Source organism: Ascaphus truei, chromosome 7 (assembly GCF_040206685.1).
Source record: "Ascaphus truei isolate aAscTru1 chromosome 7, aAscTru1.hap1, whole genome shotgun sequence".
Taxonomy (NCBI): Eukaryota; Metazoa; Chordata; class Amphibia; order Anura; family Ascaphidae; genus Ascaphus; species Ascaphus truei.
This window is the reverse complement of record NC_134489.1, coordinates 110,378,942-110,392,416: the sequence shown is the minus strand read 5'-3', so window position 1 is coordinate 110,392,416 and position 13,475 is coordinate 110,378,942. Positions and strand designations below refer to the sequence as shown.

Genomic DNA, 13,475 nt, shown 5'->3' with positions numbered 1-13,475 from the left:
TACCCGCGTACCTTACCTTCTACCCGCGTACCTTACCTTCTACCCGCGTACCTTACCTTCTACCCGCGTACCTTACCTTCTACCTGCGTACCTTACCTTCTACCTGCGTACCTTACCTTCTACCTGCATACCTTACCTTCTACCTGCGTACCTTACCTTCTACCTGCATACCTTACCTTCTACCTGCATACCTTACCTTCTACCTGCGTACCTTACCTTCTACCTGCATACCTTCTACCCACGTACCTTACCTTCTACCTGCGTACCTACCTTCTACCTACGTACCTACCTTCTACCTGCGTACCTTACATTCTACCTGCGTACCTTACCTTCTACCTGCATACCTTACCTTCTACCAGCATACCTTACCTTCTACCTGCATACCTTCTACCTCCGTACCTTACCTTCTACCTGCGTACCTACCTTCTACCTACGTACCTACCTTCTACCTGCGTACCTTACCTTCTACATGCGTACCTTACCTTCTACCTACGTACCTACCTTCTACCCACGTACCTTACCTTTTACCCGCGTACCTTACCTTCTACCCGCGTACCTTACCTTCTACCCCCGTACCTTACCTTCTACCCGCGTACCTTACCTTCTACCCGCGTACCTTTACCTTCTACCCGCGTACCTTACCTTCTACCCGCGTACCTTACCTTCTACCTGCGTACCTTGCCTTCTACCTCCTTACTTTACCTTATACATGCATACCTACCTTCTACCTGTGTACCTTACCTTCTACCTGTATACCTTACCTTCTACCTGCGTATCTTACCTTCTACCTGCGTATCTTACCTTATACCTGCGTACCTTACCTTCTACCTGCATTCCTTACCTTCTACCTGCGTACCTTACCTTCTACCTGCATACCTTACCTTCTACCTGCATACCTTACCTTCTACCTCCGTACCTTACCTTCTACCTCCGTACCTTACCTTCTACCTGCATATCTTACCTTCTACCCGCGTACCTTACCTTCTACCCGCGTACCTTACCTACTACCCGCGTACCTTACTTTCTACCCGCGTACCTTACCTTCTACCTGCGTATCTTACCTTCTACCTCCGTACTTTACCTTCTACCTGCGTACCTATCTTCTATCTGCGTACCTTACCTTCTACCTGCGTACCTTACCTTCTACCTGCGTATCTTACCTTCTACCTCCGTACTTTACCTTCTACCTGCGTACCTATCTTCTATCTGCGTACCTTACCTTCTACCCGCGTACCTTACCTTCTACCCGCGTACCTTACCTTCTACCCGCGTACCTTACCTTCTACCTGCGTACCTTACCTTCTACCTGCATACCTACCTACTACCTCTGTACCTTACCTTCTACCTGCATACCTAACCTTATACATGCATACCTACCTTCTACCTGCATATCTTACCTTCTACCTGCATACCTTACCTTATACATGCATACCTACCTTCTACCTCCGTACCTACCTTCTACCTCCGTACCTACCTTCTACCTGCGTACCTACCTTCTACCTCTGTACCTTACCTTCTACCTGCATACCTTACCTTATACATGCATACCTACCTTCTACCTCCGTACCTACTTTCTACCTCCATACCTTACCTTCTACCTGCGTACCTTACCTTCTACCTGCGTACCTTACCTTCTACTTAAAACCAGTGAGAGGGGCTTTTTTTCAAACCCCGGTGCCAGTTGTATTTTTTTGCCCCCGTGTAACCTCTTTGTTCCACTTTTCCTGTGACCCTGCGCTGTGCGAGTGTTCAGGCCGCCGCTCAGGGTCAGCCCGTGTCTTCCTCCTCTCTCGCAGACATACCTGTGGGAGATGACCAGCGGAGTGGAGGAAATTCCCCCCGGGATCCTGAATAAAGAGCACATTATCTTCGGCAACATCCAGGAGATCTACGACTTCCATAACAAGTGAGTTCCCCGCGGGACGCAGAATGACGGTCCCCGAGTTTCACACTCCGGAGGTCGGACGTGTATTAGTTACTATTAATTACACATTACCTGGCGTGTTGTTTTTCTTGTGCGTTCATATGATTCCGATTACTTTCATTCATTAATTAATGTGTTTATATATGAAATATCTTACCAGGAAACACATAGCGACACAATTCACCATTTCATGCGCTGGAAAACCTTTCTCCTGCCTGATTAGTGTCTGAGTATACAATAGAGCTGCACTTTAGCAGTATATGTGGGGTCTTCAGGGCGTGCACACCAGCTGGTACCCGGGGTCACACATACTCACTATAGCCCCTCCTCTCTCCCTATTACAGCATCTTCCTGAAGGAGCTGGAGAAATACGAACAGCTGCCAGAAGACGTGGGACACTGCTTTGTCACATGGGTAATGACATTATACAGGACCATGGCTGCTCTTAGCGCGTGTGATGGGAACAGGACCCCCCCCCGTGTGTATAGAGGCTCAGACTTGGGTCTGTTCATAATACAGTACCTGCTGTAATACAAACACACTGAATATAACTATCACACACTCAATTCTCCTCCTCACTTTTAATGCCTTACACTCTTCTGCCCTAATTTCTCACTATGCACCATCCTGACTTGTGTTCTGCTCAAGGATGTCTTCTCTCTACCCCCTTTGTATCTAAAGCCCTCTCCCGCCTTAAACCTTTCTCACTGACTGCCCCGCACCTCTGGAATGCGCTTCCCCTCAGTACCCGACTAGCACCCTCTCTATCCACCTTTAAAACCCACCTGAAAACACACCTGCTTAAGGAAGCATATGAGTAGCTCCGTGGCTAATACTATACACATGATACATAAAGCTTGGCCCCCTGCAGACGCACTTACCAGATCTCCCTCCTACTGTCTCTGTACGTTCTTCCTACCTGCCAATTAGATTGTAAGCTCCTCGGAGCAGGGACTCCTCTTTCTAAATGTTACTTTGATGTCTGAAACACGTCTCCCCTTTATGTGTTATCTGTATTATTTGTTATTTATATGATTGTCACGTGTATTACTGCTGTGAAGCGCTATGTACATTAATGGCGCTATATAAATAAAGACATACATACATACACACACATACATACACATACACACACACATACATACATACATACACACACACACACACACACACACACATACATACATATAGATATAGCATGAGTCTCTTACCATAAACATTTAACAAAGGCCGAAATCGATGGACATTTGTCTTGTTTTCTGGCCAAGCACTTCAGTAACCCCGGCTGTGCTGAAAGCTGTGTAATGCGGCAGGCATACGCTTATAGGGGCCCATGTTACAATGGGTAAGAAGCAAAAGGTCACACTCTGCTCATTTACATGTCATTTCCCATAGTTCCTTGCTGCAGGGGAAACACTGTATGCTGTGTGAAGCATGGTATGCAGGGTTGTGAACCTGTCATGGTCCAAATGAACACACGGTAACGATTGCTCACACGGTAACGATTGCTCACACGGTAACGATTGCTCACCCGGTAACGATTGCTCACGCGGTAACGATTGCTCACCCGGTAACGATTGCTCACCCGGTAACGATTGCTCACGCAGTAACGATTGCTCACGCGGTAACGATTGCTCACACGGTAACGATTGCTCACACGGTAACGATTGCTCACATTCTTCTCAATATTCTCCTCTATCCTCCTGTGCCTCAGTCTACCGTGCAACAATACAGTAATATTACACTATTCCCCTCTGAAAGCTCCAGATCAGGGGTGCGCAAACTGTGGGGTGCGACCCCCAGGGGGGGCGCGACACTGCCGACGGGGGGCGCGGGGTTTACAGAGGCCCCGCGCGCTTCCCGAAGGCACTTAAATTAAGTGCCGGGGGAGCTGCAGGGCCTCTGTAAACCTAACTTACCGTGGCTCCGGCGGCTTCCTCCCTGCGGCGCCATGGCAACGCGGCGTCAAAATGACGCTGCGAGGTCATGTGACGTCACGTTGCTATGGCAACGTGACGTCATTACGCCGGAGCGCGGGTAAATTGGGGTTGGGGGGGGGCGCGGGAGCGAGGGGACAGCCGTCAGGGGGGCGCAGGGAAAAAAGTTTGCGCCCCCCTGCTCCAGATGATGTCTGTATGTCTGTATGTCTGTATGTCTGTATGTATGTCTGTATGTATGTATGTATGTACGTATGTAACTCCGTCATGTGCTGTTTAAGCTCCTCTTTTGGAAGTGATACATGTTTATAAGCACACGATATTACTAGTGGCAGTTGAAGCATCCTTCCCTCTCCCTATCCTTTCTCTTTACACAGAGGCTAATCCTCCTCTCCCTGACTTCTCCGCTTGTCCTTCTGTCCTCTCACTCTTCTCCGCTTGTCCTCCTGTCCTCTCACTCTTCTCCGCTTGACCTCCTGTCCTCTCACTCTTCTCCGCTTGTCCTCCTGTCCTCTCCCTGACTTCTCCGCTTGTCTTCCCGTCCTCTCACGCTTCTCTGCTTGTCCTCCTGTCCTCTCAGCTTGTCCTCCTGTCCTCTCCCTGACTTCTGTGCTTGTCCTCCTGTCCTCTCACTCTTCTCTGCTTGTCCTCCCGTCCTCTCCGCTTGTCCTCCCGTCCTCTCACCCTTCTCCGCTTGTCCTCCTGTCCTCCCACTCTTCTCTGCTTGTCCAACTCTCCTCTCAATCTTCTCCGCTTGTCCTCCTGTCCTCTCACTCTTCTCCGCTTGTCTTCCCGTCCTCGCACTCTTCTCCGCTTGTCCTCCCGTCCTCTCACTCTTCTCCGCTTGTCCTCCTGTCCTCTCACTCTTCTCCGCTTGTCCTCCTGTCCTCTCACTCTTCTCCGCTTGTCCTCCTGTCCTCTCACTCTTCTCCGCTTGTCCTCCTGTCCTCTCACTCTTCTCCCCTTGACCTCCTGTCCTCTCACTCTTCTCCCCTTGACCTCCTGTCCTCTCACTCTTCTCCCCTTGTCCTCTCCCTGACTTCTCCACCTGTCCTCCTGTCCTCTCCCTGACTTCTCCACCTGTCCTCCTGTCCTCTCCCTGATTTCTCCACCTGTCCTCTCCCTGACTTCTCCGCAAGTCCTCCTGTCCTCTCCCTGACTTCTCTGCTTGTCACCCTGTCCTCTCACTCTTCTCCGCTTGTCCTCCTGTCCTCTCACTCTTCCCCCTTGACCTCTTGTCCTCTCACTCTTCTCCGCTTATCCTACTCTCCTCTCAATCTTCTTTGCTTGTCCTCGCACTCTTCTCCGCTTGCCTTCCCGTCCTCTCACTCCTCCCCGCTTGTCCTCCTGTCCTCTCACTCTTCTCCGCTTGTCCTCCTGGCCTCTCACTCTTCTCCCCTTGTCCTCCTATCCTCTCCCTGACTTCTCCGCAAGTCATCCTGTCCTCTCCCTGACTTCTCTGCTTGTCCTTCTGTCCTCTCACTCTTCTCCCCTTGACCTCTTGTCCTCTCACTCTTCTCCGCTTGTCCTCCTGTCCTCTCACTCTTCCCCCTTGACCTCCTGTCCTCTCACTCTTCTCCGCTTATCCTCCTGTCCTCTCACTCTTCTCCCCTTGACCTCCTGTCCTCTCACTCTTCTCCGCTTGTCCTCCTGTCCTCTCACTCTTCCCCCTTGACCTCTTGGCCTCTCACTCTTCTCCCCTTGTCCTCCTGGCCTCTCACTCTTCTCCGCTTGTCCTCCTGTCCTCTCACTCTTCTCCCCTTGACCTCCTGTCCTCTCACTCTTCTCCGCTTATCCTCCTGTCCTCTCACTCTTCTCCCCTCGACCTCCTGGCCTCTCACTCTTCGCATGTATCCAGCTGCTGCTCTCTCTCTTTGCAGGCGGATAAGTTTCATATGTACGTGACTTATTGTAAGAACAAGCCGGACTCTAGTCAGCTCATTCTAGAGCAGGCGGGGACCTTCTTTGATGTAAGTATCTCTCTGTGGGGACCCCCTCACACTCAGACCCCAGCAGCAGTGAGGGGGTCGATCCTGTGTATGTTCTGGGAGCTGACACTTCATTCTTTGTTCTAGGAGATCCAGCAGAGACACGGACTGGCAAACTCCATCTCCTCCTATCTAATTAAACCTGTTCAGAGGATCACAAAGTATCAGCTTCTGCTCAAGGTATAACCTCCCCCCCCCCACCAATCCCCCCCCAGCCTGTTTCTTGACATCAGGATGAAGCTTCTGAGAAGGTTGTGTAACCCCTTCACTGCCAAGCACATTGCAGTGCTATTAGCCAATGCCCCTGCAGTGCGTTGTGTGACTGACAAGGTCCAAGTCTCATTCTCCCCAATACGGACCTCTTGATCTCAGCGGGTGCCACTTTGCTGTGACACGCCAGCACTGGGAGTGAAAATGCAAGTGTATGCAGCTTATAAAAGGTGCAATAATCTCTGTATTGATCAGAACCACATTTGTTCTAGCCCAGTACACATTTTATAGGGGAAAGGAATGTCTGCCACATCCAGCTCCGGGGGGTCAGAAGCAGATTTTCCTTTCCCCTCGCAGTATTTCCGGCACATTTCTGAATCTCGCTGCGTTTAGTGGAAGCAGCTTGGTAGTGTCGGAGTGTAACGGGAGATAGGATTAAGCTGCACATGTGCACTCCAAGCCCGAGCGCCGGAGAGAGGACGAGACGGCCGTTACACCGCGGGGATACTGCGCCTCTTGGCTGGTCGTGTATAAAAACCAGCGCTGAACGCACGGGAGAGACTAACCCATTTCTTCTCTACTGCAGGAGCTTCTGACCTGCTGCGAGGAGGGCAAGGGGGAGATCAAGGACGGACTCGAGGTGATGCTAAGTGTGCCAAAAAGAGCCAACGATGCCATGCATGTCAGCATGCTGGAAGGTACGCGGCGGGCGTCGCACGCATAATAACAAGGCCCTTCTGGGATATATTTGTATTAAAAGTGACAAGCGCCTACTATACTGTATATATATAGTTCCAGTGCGATGGCCCTGCCCTCCCGTAGGGATGCGCCAATAAAAAATGAGGATGAGAAAAGCAGGGGATTCTGGGAGAAGAAGTAGTCTCCCTGATATCGTGGCCAATCCTTAAATCTAAGAGTGTTAGCAAACCATTAGTCTGTAAGAATACGCCTGAAGCTGGGCTCGGATTCGGTGATATGTTTATGTTCTAGTTAATTTGGGGGGAATTTTACCCTGAAGGTATCATTACATACTCCGTATTACTGTATATCACAACATACAGTGGCAGCGTATATTGCGTGTTAGACAGATTTTTACCCGCTTGCAAGTTAATTATATTTATCTAGAAATCGTGTTTGAAACAATGTTCCTGTAACAGGCGCTGATTGTAGATTGTTCCATGATCTGGAATATCACAATGAGCCACAATATATCCGATATTTAGCATGTGTCCGCGTTATTATACTGGCTGCCCTGACACGCAGCTCACACATGTACACGTCTTCCACTTTCTCCCTGATAAATGTTCCCTCGTCCCAAAGCAGCTAAATGAAATCGGAAAAGATCTTCCTGATTTCTGCTTACAAGTTCCAGGTCACCGTGTGATAATGATCCGCTCCATGTCACCGTGTGATAATGACCTGCTCCATGTCACCGTGTGATAATGATCCGCTCCAGGTCACCGTGTGATAATGATCCGCTCCAGGTCACCGTGTGATAATGACCCGCTCCATGTCACCGTGTGATAATGATCCGCTCCAGGTCACCGTGTGATAATGATCCGCTCCAGGTCACCGTGTGATAATGATCCGCTCCATGTCACCGTGTGATAATGATCCGCTCCAGGTCACCGTGTGATAATGATCCGCTCCATGTCACCGTGTGATAATGATCCGCTCCACGTCACCGTGTGATAATGATCCGCTCCAGGTCACCGTGTGATAATGATCCGCTCCATGTCACCGTGTGATAATGATCCGCTCCAGGTCACCGTGTGATAATGATCCGCTCCAGGTCACCGTGTGATAATGACCCGCTCCATGTCACCGTGTGATAATGATCCGCTCCAGGTCACCGTGTGATAATGATCCGCTCCAGGTCACCGTGTGATAATGATCCGCTCCAGGTCACCGTGTGATAATGATCCGCTCCAGGTCACCGTGTGATAATGATCCGCTCCAGGTCACCGTGTGATAATGATCCGCTCCAGGTCACCGTGTGATAATGATCCGCTCCATGTCACCGTGTGATAATGATCCGCTCCAGGTCACCGTGTGATAATGATCCGCTCCATGTCACCGTGTGATAATGATCCGCTCCAGGTCACCGTGTGATAATGATCCGCTCCAGGTCACCGTGTGATAATGATCCGCTCCATGTCACCGTGTGATAATGATCCGCTCCAGGTCACCGTGTGACAATGATCCGCTCCAGGTCACCGTGTGATAATGATCCGCTCCAGGTCACCGTGTGATAATGATCCGCTCCATGTCACCGTGTGATAATGATCCGCTCCATGTCACCGTGTGATAATGATCCGCTCCAGGTCACCGTGTGATAATGATCCGCTCCAGGTCACCGTGTGATAATGATCCGCTCCAGGTCACCGTGTGATAATGATCCGCTCCATGTCACCGTGTGATAATGATCCGCTCCAGGTCACCGTGTGATAATGATCCGCTCCAGGTCACCGTGTGATAATGATCCGCTCCATGTCACCGTGTGATAATGATCCGCTCCAGGTCACCGTGTGATAATGATCCGCTCCATGTCACCGTGTGATAATGATCCGCTCCAGGTCACCGTGTGATAATGATCCGCTCCAGGTCACCGTGTGATAATGATCCGCTCCATGTCACCGTGTGATAATGATCCGCTCCAGGTCACCGTGTGATAATGATCCGCTCCAGGTCACCGTGTGACAATGATCCGCTCCAGGTCACCGTGTGATAATGATCCGCTCCATGTCACCGTGTGATAATGATCCGCTCCATGTCACCGTGTGATAATGATCCGCTCCATGTCACCGTGTGATAATGATCCGCTCCATGTCACCGTGTGATAATGATCCGCTCCATGTCACCGTGTGATAATGATCCGCTCCAGGTCACCGTGTGATAATGATCCGCTCCAGGTCACCGTGTGATAATGATCCGCTCCAGGTCACCGTGTGATAATGATCCGCTCCAGGTCACCGTGTGATAATGATCCGCTCCAGGTCACCGTGTGATAATAATCCGCTCCATGTCACCGTGTGATAATGATCCGCTCCATGTCACCGTGTGATAATGATCCGCTCCATGTCACCGTGTGATAATGATCCGCTCCAAGTCACCGTGTGATAATGATCCGCTCCAGGTCACCGTGTGATAATGATCCGCTCCATGTCACCGTGTGACAATGATCCGCTCCATGTCACCGTGTGATAATGATCCGCTCCATGTCACCTTGTGATAATGATCCGCTCCAGGTCACCGTGTAATAATGATCCGCTCCATGTCACCGTGTGATTATGATCCGCTCCAAGTCACCGTGTCATAATGATCCGCTCCATGTCACCGTGTGATAATGATCCGCTCCAGGTCACCGTGTGATAATGATCCGCTCCATGTCACCGTGTGATAATGATCCGCTCCAGGTCACCGTGTGATAATGATCCGCTCCAGGTCACCGTGTGATAATGATCCGCTCCATGTCACCGTGTGACAATGATCCGCTCCATGTCACCGTGTGACAATGATCCGCTCCATGTCACCGTGTGATAATGATCCGCTCCATGTCACCTTGTGATAATGATCCGCTCCAGGTCACCGTGTGATAATGATCCGCTCCATGTCACCGTGTGATTATGATCCGCTCCAGGTCACTGTGAAATGATCCGCTCCATGTCACCGTGTGATAATGATCCGCTCCAGGTCACCGTGTGATAATGATCCGCTCCAGGTCACCGTGTGACAATGATCCGCTCCATGTCACCGTGTGATAATGATCCGCTCCAGGTCACTGTGATAATGATCCGCTCCATGTCACCGTGTGATAATGATCCGCTCCATGTCACCGTGTGATAATGATCCGCTTCAGGTCACCGTGTGATAATGATCCGCTCCAGGTCACCGTGTGATAATGATCCGCTCCAGGTCACTGTGATAATGATCCGCTCCATGTCACCGTGTGATAATGATCCGCTCCAGGTCACCGTGTGATAATGATCCGCTCCAGGTCACCGTGTGATAATGATCCGCTCCAGGTCACCGTGTGATAATGATCCGCTCCAGGTCACCGTGTGATAATGATCCGCTCCAGGTCACCGTGTGATAATGATCCGCTCCATGTCACCGTGTGACAATGATCCGCTCCAGGTCACCGTGTGATAATGACCCGCTCCAGGTCACCGTGTGATAATGACCCGCTCCATGTCACCGTGTGATAATGATCCGCTCCAGGTCACCGTGTGATAATGATCCGCTCCAGGTCACCGTGTGACAATGATCCGCTCCAGGTCACCGTGTGACAATGATCCGCTCCAGGTCACCGTGTGATAATGATCCGCTCCAGGTCACCGTGTGATAATGATCCGCTCCAGGTCACCGTGTGATAATGATCCGCTCCAGGTCACCGTGTGATAATGATCCGCTCCATGTCACCGTGTGACAATGATCCGCTCCAGGTCACCGTGTGATAATGACCCGCTCCAGGTCACCGTGTGATAATGACCCGCTCCATGTCACCGTGTGATAATGATCCGCTCCAGGTCACCGTGTGATAATGATCCGCTCCAGGTCACCGTGTGACAATGATCCGCTCCAGGTCACCGTGTGACAATGATCCGCTCCAGGTCACTGTGTGATAATGATCCGCTCCAGGTCACCGTGTGACAATGATCCGCTCCAGGTCACCGTGTGACAATGATCCGCTCCAGGTCACTGTGATAATGATCCGCTCCAGGTCACCGTGTGACAATGATCCGCTCCAGGTCACTGTGATAATGATCCGCTCCATGTCACCGTGTGATAATGATCCGCTCCATGTCACCGTGTGATAATGATCCGCTCCAGGTCACCGTGTGACAATGATCCGCTCCAGGTCACCGTGTGATAATGATCCGCTCCATGTCACCGTGTGATAATGATCCGCTCCAGGTCACCGTGTGATAATGATCCGCTCCATGTCACCGTGTGATAATGATCCGCTCCAGGTCACCTTGTGATAATGATCCGCTCCATGTCACCGTGTGATAATGATCCGCTCCATGTCACCGTGTGATAATGATCCGCTCCAGGTCACCGTGTGACAATGATCCGCTCCAGGTCACCGTGTGACAATGATCCGCTCCAGGTCACCGTGTGATAATGATCCGCTCCATGTCACCGTGTGATAATGATCCGCTCCAGGTCACCGTGTGACAATGATCCGCTCCATGTCACCGTGTGATAATGATCCGCTCCAGGTCACCTTGTGATAATGATCCGCTCCATGTCACCGTGTGATAATGATCCGCTCCAGGTCACCGTGTGACAATGATCCGCTCCAGGTCACCGTGTGATAATGATCCGCTCCAGGTCACCGTGTGACAATGATCCGCTCCATGTCACCGTGTGACAATGATCCGCTCCAGGTCACCGTGTGACAATGATCCGCTCCAGGTCACCGTGTGACAATGATCCGCTCCAGGTCACCGTGTGATAATGATCCGCTCCATGTCACCGTGTGATAATGATCCGCTCCAGGTCACCGTGTGATAATGATCCGCTCCATGTCACCGTGTGATAATGATCCGCTCCAGGTCACCGTGTGATAATGATCCGCTCCAGGTCACCGTGTGATAATGATCCGCTCCATGTCACCGTGTGATAATGATCCGCTCCAGGTCACCGTGTGATAATGATCCGCTCCAGGTCACCGTGTGACAATGATCCGCTCCAGGTCACCGTGTGACAATGATCCGCTCCAGGTCACCGTGTGACAATGATCCGCTCCAAGTCACCGTGTGATAATGATCCGCTCCAGGTCACCGTGTGATAATGATCCGCTCCAGGTCACCGTGTGATAATGATCCGCTCCAGGTCACCGTGTGATAATGATCCGCTCCAGGTCACCGTGTGATAATGATCCGCTCCAGGTCACCGTGTGATAATGATCCGCTCCAGGTCACCGTGTGATAATGATCCGCTCCAGGTCACCGTGTGACAATGATCCGCTCCAGGTCACTGTGTGACAATGATCCGCTCCAGGTCACCGTGTGATAATGATCCGCTCCATGTCACCGTGTGACAATGATCCGCTCCAGGTCACCGTGTGATAATGACCCGCTCCAGGTCACCGTGTGATAATGACCCGCTCCATGTCACCGTGTGATAATGATCCGCTCCATGTCACCGTGTGATAATGATCCGCTCCAGGTCACCGTGTGACAATGATCCGCTCCAGGTCACTGTGATAATGATCCGCTCCATGTCACCGTGTGATAATGATCCGCTCCAGGTCACCGTGTGACAATGATCCGCTCCAGGTCACTGTGATAATGATCCGCTCCATGTCACCATGTGATAATGATCCGCTCCATGTCACCGTGTGACAATGATCCGCTCCAGGTCACCGTGTGACAATGATCCGCTCCATGTCACCGTGTGATAATGATCCGCTCCAGGTCACCTTGTGATAATGATCCGCTCCAGGTCACCGTGTGATAATGATCCGCTCCAGGTCACCGTGTGACAATGATCCGCTCCAGGTCACCGTGTGATAATGATCCGCTCCATGTCACCGTGTGATAATGATCGGCTCCAGGTCACCGTGTGACAATGATCCGCTCCAGGTCACTGTGATAATGATCCGCTCCATGTCACCGTGTGATAATGATCCGCTCCATGTCACCGTGTGATAATGATCCGCTCCATGTCACCGTATGATAATGATCCGCTCCATGTCACCGTATGATAATGATCCGCTCCATGTCACCGTGTGATAATGATCCGCTCCAGGTCACCGTGTGATAATTATCCGCTCCATGTCACCGTATGATAATAATCCGCTCCATGTCACCGTGTGACAATGATCCGCTCCATGTCACCGTGTGATAATTATCCGCTCCAGGTCACCGTGTGATAATGATCCGCTCCAGGTCACCGTGTGATAATAATCCGCTCCATGTCACCGTGTGACAATGATCCGCTCCATGTCACCGTGTGATAATGATCCGCTCCAGGTCACCGTGTGATAATTATCCGCTCCAGGTCACCGTGTGATAATGATCCGCTCCACGTCACCGTGTGATAATGATCCGCTCCATGTCACCGTGTGACAATGATCCGCTCCAGGTCACCGTGTGATAATGATCCGCTCCAGGTCACCGTGTGACAATGATCCGCTCCAGGTCACCGTGTGACAATGATCCGCTCCAGGTCACCGTGTGACAATGATCCGCTCCAAGTCACCGTGTGATAATGATCCGCTCCAGGTCACCGTGTGATAATGATCCGCTCCAGGTCACCGTGTGATAATGATCCGCTCCAGGTCACCGTGTGATAATGATCCGCTCCAGGTCACAGTGTGATAATGATCCGCTCCAGGTCACCGTGTGATAATGATCCGCTCCATGTCACCGTGTGATAATGATCCGCTCCAGGTCACCGTGTGAT

The 13,475-nt window shown here is 51.2% G+C and overlaps 1 protein-coding gene across 1 annotated transcript in view; it reads left to right on the top strand.

The window, feature by feature from the left end:
* Window positions 1-13,475, top strand: part of LOC142500018 (kalirin-like) — a 131,183-nt gene that overhangs the window by 87,739 nt on the left and 29,969 nt on the right. Inside the window, exons 15-19 of the mRNA XM_075610075.1 lie at window positions 1,797-1,906; window positions 2,269-2,338; window positions 5,742-5,831; window positions 5,937-6,029; window positions 6,646-6,757. Of these exons, the coding sequence (XP_075466190.1) occupies window positions 1,797-1,906; window positions 2,269-2,338; window positions 5,742-5,831; window positions 5,937-6,029; window positions 6,646-6,757 (475 nt within the window). The remainder of the gene's footprint in view (window positions 1-1,796; window positions 1,907-2,268; window positions 2,339-5,741; window positions 5,832-5,936; window positions 6,030-6,645; window positions 6,758-13,475) is intronic.